Source organism: Somniosus microcephalus, chromosome 4, assembly GCF_052327205.1.
Source record: "Somniosus microcephalus isolate GS21.2 chromosome 4, FLI_Smic_1.0, whole genome shotgun sequence".
In the NCBI taxonomy this organism is placed as follows: domain Eukaryota; kingdom Metazoa; phylum Chordata; class Chondrichthyes; order Squaliformes; family Somniosidae; genus Somniosus; species Somniosus microcephalus.
This window is the reverse complement of record NC_140990.1, coordinates 142,391,947-142,401,424: the sequence shown is the minus strand read 5'-3', so window position 1 is coordinate 142,401,424 and position 9,478 is coordinate 142,391,947. Positions and strand designations below refer to the sequence as shown.

The window sequence follows — 9,478 nt, the reverse complement described above, 5'->3', positions numbered from 1 at the left end:
ATTGAACAGACAGTCTAAAGGGGCTTCCATTTTCTCTTTGAACAGTTGCTACATGCTGATATCAAGTATTCTACATTTCCTTTCCGCAGAAGTTTAAAGGAAAAACACCAGAAAATTGCAATGTGACTCCAGTGTTCAGCTCACATTGTAGCTATTCGGCGTTTTCATTTAGAACTCGGTGGCGTCCAGTTTTGTCCATTCTACTGCAACAGAAATCAGAGTCAAATCCGGTGCATTCATCTGTTTGTCCAATGACTATAACTAACACCAATGGTGATGTCACCTAACTTGTTTGTGGAATGATTGTAACTAACACTTATGGTGATGTCATATAATTGTGTCTCGGAGGGTTCTCATCAGGTATAATAAGGGATCCTTTAAATGTCGAACAGAGCATGTGTGGGATCCGGAATAGACATTGCTGCTTCTCACAGAAAATGCACGCCCCACCCAGAGGCCTAGTATATGCCATTTACTACACTGTCCTTGCAGCTATCGCTGTGCCAGGTAAAGTATTGCAGTAAGATATTGATTGTAAAAAGCGTTAGTTATCTGGATCGTCTCAGTAACTTGTTATTGGCCACACTTTGTGCAATGTGTTCCCCCCGGAGTCGTCTGTACAGCGGGATTGGTTCGACCGATGTTACACATAGAAGGACTGTAGTTCAGTGCGACAGTTGATTGCAATTACCTTCAAGTGTTTATGCCGGTTGTTTACTTTCATGTATGATAGCAAAATACTGCGGATGCTGGAAACCCGAAATAACAACAGAAAATGCTGGAAAAACTCAGCAGGCCAGGCAACATCCGTGGAGACAAAATAGAGTCAACGTTTCGGGTCAAACTCGTTGTCAAGACTGGAAAGGCACAGGAAATGAAATAGATTGAAAGGCCAGGCTGGGAGAGAACAAAAGAGAAGTGAAGAGACGTTAAGAGGTATTCAAAACGAGACGAGATGGTGATAGGACTAGTGGAGACAAAAGACGGCTCTAGATTAGGTGTGAAATGACCTGGCAGAATGAGAGACAGCTGCCATGTGGGAGAGAGAAAAAAAAGGGTGGGAAAGGGCCATAACAAAGGTGGGGATAAAAAAATAAGTAAAAATGTAATGGGGGCCGAGGTTATGATCTGAAATTGTTGAACTCTATATTGAGTCCGGAAGGCTGATAAGTGCCTAATCGGAAGATGAGGTGCTGTTCCTCGAGTTTACACTGTGCTTCCGTGGAACAATGCAAGAGCCCAAGTACAGTGAGGTCTGAGTGGGAATGAGGCAGTGAATTAAAATGGCAGGTGACCGGAAGCTGGGGGTCACCCTTACAGACTGAACAGAGGTGTCCCGCAAAGCAGTCACCCAATCTGCGTTTGGTCTCCCCAATGTAGAGGAGACCACATCGTGAGCAGCGAACACAGCATACTAGAATGCAAGAAGTACAAGTAAATCGCTGTTTCACCTGGAAGGGGTGTTTGGGGCCCTGGACAGTGGGAAGGGGTGAGGTATAAGGGCAGGTGTTGCATCTCCTGCGCTTGCACGGGAAGGTGCTGAGTGAAGGGTAAGGGGTGCTGGGGGTGATAGAGGAGTGGACTAGGGTGTCTCGGAGGGAGCGGTCCCTATGGAATGCTGAAAGGGGAGGGGAGGGGAAGATGCATTTGGTGATGGGATCACATTGGAGGTGGCGGAAATGGCGTAGGATGATCCGTTGAATGTGGAGGCTGGTGGTGTGAAAGGTGAGGACAAGGGGAACTCTGTCATGGTTCCAGGAGGAAGGGGCAGGGGTGAGGGCAGATGTGCGGGAGATAGAATGGACATGGTTGAGGGCCATGTCAACCACGGTAGAGGGGAATCCTTGGTTGAGGAAAAAGGAAGATATGTCGGAAGCACTGGTGTGGAAGGTGGCATCGTCAGAGCAGATGCGGCTGAGACGGAGAAACTGGGAGAATGGAATTGAGTCCTTACAGGAGGCGGGGTGGGAGGAAGTGTAGTCCAGGTAGCTGTGGGAGTCAGTGGGCTTGTAGCGAATGTTGGTCAATAAGCTATCCCCAGAGATGGAGATGGAGAAGTCGAGGGAGGGAAGGGAAGACTCATAGATGGACCATGTGAAGGTGAGGGAAGGCTGGAAATTGGAGGCAAAGTGAATGAAATTGTCTAGTTCAGGGCGAGAGCAGGAAATGGCACTGATACATTCATCAATGTGCCGGAAAAAGAGGTGCGGGAGGGGACCCGTGTAGGACTGGAACAAAGAGTGTTCCACATATCCCACGAAAAGGCAGGCATAGCTGGGACCCATTCGGGTACCCATAGCAACACCTTTGATTTGGTGAAATGAGTTGATTCAAAGGAGAAGTTGTTCAATGTGAGAACAAGTTCAGCCAGGCGGAGGAGGGTAGTGGTGGATGGGGACTGTTCACGCCTCTATTCAAGGGAGAAGCGGAGCGCCCTCAGGCTATACTGGTGGTGGATGGAGGTGTAGAGGGATTGTATGTCCATGGTGAAAAGGAGCCGGTTGGGGCCAGGAAACTGGAAACTGTTAAAGTGGCAGAGTGCGTCCGAAGAGATGCGGATGTAGGTGGGAAGAGACTGGACAAGGGGAGAATAGATAGAGTCGAGATAGGAAGAGATAAGTTCGGTGGGGCAAGAACAGGCTGAAACGATGGGTCTACCAGGGCAGTCCTGTTTGTGGATCTTGGGAAGGAGGTAGAAGCGGGCTGTGCAGTGTTGGGGAACTATGAGGTTGGTGGCCACGGGGGGAAGATCTCCAGAGGAGATGAGGTCAGTGACTGCCTTGGAAACGGTGGCTTGATGTTTGCTAGTGGGGTCATGGTCCAGGCAGAAGTAGGAGGAGGTGCTGGAGAGTTGGCGATCAGTCTCCATACAGTAGAGGTCGATTCGCCAAACAACAACAGCACCACTCTTGTCAGCAGTTTTAATGACAATGTCAGGGTTGGATCTAAGAGAATGGAGTGCTGCAAGTTCAGAGGGAGGTAGGTTGGCGTGAGTGAGGGGAGCAGAGAAATGGAGGCGGCTGATGTCACGATGGCAGTTAGCGATGAAAAGATCTAGAGAGGGTAAGAGGGTACTTTCATGGTTGTACTCGGCCTGTGTAGTGGTGCAGAGTGAAATAAGCCGACCCGAACACCCACCTCGAAATAACACTTCGAAATGTGTCTCCATTTTCTCCAACCACCACGCTGTGAGGAGCGGGCGAACTATCCACCAGCTCCCGCCTTGCTCCCGTTTAACTGTTTCTGGACGATTGTGGATAGATGGAGACAATTTAACTACAAAAATATCTTTGTGTTTTTAAACTGAATTACATGTACCTATAACAATTGCGTTGAAATCAAGTCGAATAATATTTCACCTCCCTCAGTTCCAGGGATCTAAGCTCTGTTCCCACCTTCTCTCATCCCCTGGCGCGACTCCGAGCAATCGGTTGCAGCTGGGTGTGACTGGGAAACGTGATTGCTTTAAATGACAATTTTTATTGCACATCATATCACTGCAGTGCACAAGCAGGCTAGATACCAACAGCACACTGAGAAACCGTGTTCATACATTTTTATCACGTTATTCATATTTTATTTCAGTGGTATTATCACATTACTGTAATTGATGAATCTGTCTGATTTATCTTCCCTTTTCTCCTGCGGATTGGCTCAAGCTGGGGTGCGGTTGTGAGGGCGCTCTCAGCCCCCAGGTGCCTTGGCGTTCTATATATTCAAGTTATTTACAGTGTAATTCTTCAGTCGCTGTGGAAGATCCGCAGTCATGTCTTTAATTTGTACATCGGGTGTGAGACAAACATCGAATTCCAACAGGTGTACTATTGTACAAAATGCAGAAACGCTGCCTATCTGTTCAAAGCCAACCCCACCACTGAACTGAAGAGCCGCAGATCATATGGGCGGATGATGAGTACAGCGAAAGTGGTCTTCCGACCGTCTAAGAACTGAACACCCTGTGAGAAAACAAAGGGGCATCAATTGAGAGGCATGGCTGCAGCAACTAAATTAAATTAATTAACTCGCGTTAATTTTCTGCAATTCAAATTGGTCCGCATAGATATACAAATAATTGATGACTGCTTTCAAGAACTACATGCATTTATATAGCCACTTTCACGACCTCGGGACGTCAAAACGCGTTTTACAGCCAATGAAGTACTTTTGAAGTGTGGTCACTGTTGTAATGTAAGAAATGCGGCAGCCAATTTACACACAGCAAGCTCCCACAAACAGCAATGTGATAACGACCAGGTAATCTGTTTTAGTGATGTTGGACTGGACTGGTTGAGCAGAATGGCCTGTTTCTGTGCCGTATATCCTATGTGATTGAGGAATAAATATTGGCCAGGATACCCGGGATAATTCCCCTGCTTTTCTTCGAGATAGTAGCATGGGATCTTATAAGTCCACCTGAGAGATCAGACGGGGCCTCGGTTAAACATCTCATCCGATGAATGTAATGAATATGTGAATCATTGACTGTTGATTAATAATGATAGGTGAACCATTTGTTGACAAATGCAGCATTAATCAATCCAACATATCAATCAATTGCTGAGATGATTTAATGATTTACTTTACGCTGATTGGCTTCAACGAATCGACTTATTGAAGGTAAGCTAAAGGTCAACAATTCGAAACCTTCAAATAAGTGACTAGTTTATTAATAAACCTTATTCCGGGAACACGTTAATCCCGGGCTTCTGTTCCATTTTATAACCCCGACCATTGGTTCGATTCTTCACTGGACTTCCACACTCGCTGCTCCTGACATCTTTCCTAAAAACGCTGCTCTGTCCCTCCTCAGGCAGGTACGGGTTATTTTAATTATCATTGCACAGTCCACTCTTTTAATCCATTTGAAACGTATAAGATTGTTTGACTGGATTTGTTCCCTTATGGATCCCCATTATAAATGAAAATTATTAACTTTCATTCACCCGAACTGGCGGTCTGTCCCACTTCCACTTTGGATTATTACACTGTTTTCGTCGCTTCAGCTAACAAAGCTGCTATTTTTGCATAATTCCGGTCAACCTAACAATTCTTTGGAGCTTACTCTAATTTTTCATCTCTCTCTAACCTTGCAGTCAATTTAGTGGCGATTGTGATCCTGTCCCGAGGAAGGTGCGGTCTCTCCAGATGTATCACTCGGTACCTGGTGTCCATGGCGGTGACGGATCTCCTGGTCATTCTCACTGCTGTGATATTAAACCGGATTCCGGGTATTTATTTTCCTGGTAGTTTCTTGTCCATCACCCCGGTGTGCAGTCTCAACATTGCGTTAATACATGCATCCAGAGACAGTTCGGTCTGGTTAACGGTCGTGTTCACCTTCGATCGATTTGTGGCCATTTGTTGCCAGGAGTTGAAAACAAATTATTGCACCGAGAAAACGGCGGCTGTAGTTATAGGAACAATCTGTGCGCTGGGATGTCTGAAAAGCGTCCCATGGTACTTTATACACGAGCCCATGTACATAAGTAACAATGTCCCGTGGTATTGCAGACTGAAGAAAATCCGTTATACCTCACCCGTATGGAGAGCGTTTGACTGGTTCGACCGTATTTTGACCCCATGTGCCCCGTTCCTTCTGATTTTGCTGCTCAATGCTCTGACCGTCAGATACATTCTAGTGGCCAGTGGAGCCCGCAGGAGACTCCGGGCCCACAGCAATGGAGAGAATCAGAGTGACCCAGAGATGGAGAGCCGGAGAAAGTCCATCGTTTTACTCTTCGCCATCTCGGGCACTTTCATCCTGTTGTGGATGACGTTTGTTGTACAGTTCTTTTATGAGCGATTTACAAATGATTATATAATCAAAGGCTTCAGTGACCCCAAATTTATTCTACAAGAAAGCGGAAATATGCTTCAGCTGTTGAGTTCTTGCACCAACACCTTTATTTATGCAGTGACTCAGTGTAAATTCAGAATGGAGTTAAAGAACGCGGTCACATATCCACTGAATGTACTCGGTGAATTAATAAAATAATGAAGGTATAAACCACAGGATTAATTGTGCATTGTGAGAATTGTCCATGGAGTGCTTCAGAGTTTGGAAAACAATGTTATTGAGATAAGGTGAATACAATAAATCTGTACGTTTGTGGGCTGGCATCAGATAAAATAAGACCATAAGAATATAAGAAACAGGAGCAGATGTAGGCCAATCGGCCCCTGGAGCCTGCTCCGCCATTCAATAAGAACATGGCTGATCCAACCTTCCTACTCTCCCCCCATACCCCTTGACTTCCTTGTAGTTCAAAAGTCTGTCAGTCTCCGCCTTGAATATATTCAATGACTCCGCTTCCACAGCTCTCTGGGGTAGAGAATTCCAAAGATTCACAACCCTCTGAGAGAAGAAATTCCTCCTAATCTCCGTCTTAAATGGGCGACCCCTTATTCTGATGCTGTGCCTCCTAGTTCTAGATACCCCCACTAGGGGAAACATCCTCTCAGCGTCCAGCCTGTCCATGCCCCACAGAATCTTATGTTTCAATAAGATCACTTCTCATTCTTCTAACCTCCAATGAGTATAGACCCAACCTGCACAATCTTCTGTCATACATCAACCCCTTCATCCCAGGAATCAACCTAGTGAACCTTCTCTGCATTTCTTCCAATGCAAGTATATCCTTCCTTAATTATGGAGACCAGTACTCCAGGTGTGGTCTCACCAGCGCCCTTTAAAGTTGCATCAAAACTTCCCTACTTTTATACTCCAACCCCTTGCAATAAATGCCAACATTCCATTAGCCTTCCGAATTACTTGCTGTACCTGCAAGGTAACTTTCTGTGTTTCATATACTAGGACCCCCAGATCCCTTTGTACCGCATCATTTAGTAGTCTCACTCCGTTTAAATAATAATTTGCTTTTTCATTATTCCTTCCAAAGTGGATAAACTCACATTTTCCCACATTATACTCCATCTGCCAAATGTTTGCCCATTCATATAACCTATCTATAACCCTTTGCAGACTTTTTGTGTCCTCCTCACAACTTGCTAACCCACCTATCTTTGTATCATCAGCAAATTTGGCTACAGTACCCTCGGTCCCTTCATCCAAGTCATTAATATAGATTGTAAATAGTTGAGGCCCCAGCACTGATCGCTGTTGCACCCCACTAGTTACTGATTGCCAACCAGAAGATGACCCATTTATCCCGACTCTCTGTTTTCTGTTAATTAGCCAATCCGCTATCCATGCCAATATATTACCATTAACCCGGTGTGCTCTTATCTTGTGCAGTAACTTTTATGTGGCACCTTATCGAATGCCTTCTGGAAATCCAAATACACTACATCAACTGGTTCCCCTTTATCCATCCTGTTTGTTACATCCTCAAAGAACTCTAGAAAATTTGTCAGACACGATTTCCCTTTCATAAAACCATGTTGCCTCTGCTTGATTGACTTATGATTTTCTAAATGTACTGCTATTACCTCCTTAAAAATGGATTCCAGCATTTTCCCAATGACAGATGGTAGGCTAACTGGCCTATAGTTTCCTGCTTCTGTATCCCTCCTTTCTTGAATAGTGGCGTAACATTTGTGGTTTTCTAATCTGCTGGGGCCTCTCCAGAAGCCAGGGAATTTTCGTAGATTATAACAAACGCATCCACTATCTCTGCAGTGATCTCTGCAGCCACTTATTTTAAGTCCCTAGGATGCAGGCCATCTGGTCCAGGGGACTTGTCGGGCTTTAGCCCCATTAGTTTGCTTTTTCTCATTACTTATTACTTTTTTTTCCAGTGATAGACATTGTTTTAGGTTCCTCCCTCCCGATAGCACCTTGATTATCTATTATTATTGGGAACTTTTTAGTGCCTTCTATCGTGAAGACCGATACAAAATAATTGCTTAGAGACTCTGCCATTCCTCTATTTCCCATTAGAATAGGCATGAAAGCTGCTACATTGTTGTAATGTGAGACAGAGAAGGGAACCTCCCACTCGACCTGGTCTGGCCTACATGTACTCCAGTCCTATACTAAACAAATGACTCTTCGTGTCGGCATGACCAATAGGGATGAATAGTAATTGCAGATTTGGCAGTTTCACCCTAACACCAAGTACAAATTTGTCAAAAAATGTATACGTATAAAATATTACCCAGCAATAAATTAGTGTAAATATGAGACTCACAAGCTGGCATAGAGGCGTAGTCGTGGGCAACAAACCCACCGTTGATTGGGGCTGCTGATCTGACTGTACCAGAGACAAAAACCACCCCAATTTAGTGTCTTGTAACCATACAGAACCAATGACACAAACATCCCAATTTACTGACATCAGTAACTGCACTTCCAAAAGCACTTCATTGTCTGTAAAGCGCTGTGGGACGTCCGGTGATGCGCTAATTAAGTGCAAGTCTTTCTTTCTTACAGTTAATTTCGTGGCGATTGTGATCCTGCCCCGAGGTAAGTCCGGTCTCTCCAGATGTATCACTCGGTACCTGGTGTCCATGGTGGTGACGGAACTCCTGGTCATTATCACTGCTTTGATATTAAACCGGATTCCTATTATTTATTTTCCAGGTAGCTTCCTGTCCATTACTCCCGGATGCAGTCTCAGCATTACTTTAATTCATGCATCAAGAGACAGTTCTGTCTTGTTAACGATCGCTTTCACCTTCGATCGATTTGTGGCCATTTGTTGCCAGAAGTTGAAAACAGAATATTGCACCGAGGAAACTGCGGCTGTTGTTATAGGAACGATTCGTGCACTGGCATGTTCTAAAAGCGTTCCCTGGTATTTTCTGCACGAGCGCATCTACAGAATTAATAATGTCCCGTGGTATTACAGACAGAAGGATATCCGTTATACGTGACTTGCATGGACCGCATTTGAATGGTCTGATCGTCTTTTAACACCATAGGGTCAATTTTAATTCAGGTGCGGGGAATTGGTGGTTTCCCCTAATTTACTGATTCCATCACGATTGCAAATGGGTCTGTGAGATTGATACAAATGTACCACAATTGGCCAATTGATTTCCAGCGTGTGGGAAGCCTTGGCAATTCAATATTTCCAGTCAAAAAGTCGCAGAACTTGACGTCATTATTGCTGCTGCTCTTAAGTTCCACAGCAAGCCTTGCTTCTTCTGCAAGCTTCCAACCTTCAACATTAACATAGTTAACATAGAATTTAGGAGCAGGAGTAGGCCATTCGGCCCCTCAAGCCTGCTCCGCCATTCAATGTGATCATGGCTGATCCAAATTCAGTACCCGGTCCCTGCTTTCTCCCCATACCCCTTGATCCCTTTAGCCTTAAGAAATATATCCATCTCCTTCTTGAATATATTTAATGAATTGGCCTCTACTGCCTTCTGTGGTACAGAATTCCACAGGTTCACCACACTCTGGGTGAAGAAATTCCTCCTCATTTCTGTCCTAAATGGCATACCGTTTACCCTTAGACTGTGACCCCTGGTTCTGGACTCCCCGACCATCAGGAGCATCCTTCCTGCATCT

The 9,478-nt window shown here is 45.0% G+C and overlaps 1 protein-coding gene across 1 annotated transcript; it reads left to right on the top strand.

Moving 5' to 3' along the window:
* The first annotated feature begins 437 nt into the window (after positions 1 to 437).
* LOC147119867 (putative G protein-coupled receptor 139) lies at positions 438 to 8,835 on the top strand. The gene is made up of 3 exons (XM_085984170.1): positions 438 to 507; positions 5,094 to 5,978; positions 8,543 to 8,835. The coding sequence occupies exons 1-3, from the start codon at positions 438 to 440 to the stop codon at positions 8,833 to 8,835; spliced, it is 1,248 nt and encodes a 415-aa protein (XP_085840296.1).
* Positions 8,836 to 9,478: the final 643 nt, after the last annotated feature.

Excerpts from the sequence above, each read along its gene's own strand:
- LOC147119867 (XM_085984170.1), top strand. The coding sequence starts at position 438 with ATGCACGCCCCACCCAGAGGCCTAGTATATGCCATTTACTACACTGTC. Across the intron at positions 508-5,093 it reads TGCAGCTATCGCTGTGCCAG|TCAATTTAGTGGCGATTGTG; the intron begins GTAAAGTATTGC and ends CTAACCTTGCAG. Across the intron at positions 5,979-8,542 it reads ATATCCACTGAATGTACTCG|GTAGCTTCCTGTCCATTACT; the intron begins GTGAATTAATAA and ends TTTATTTTCCAG.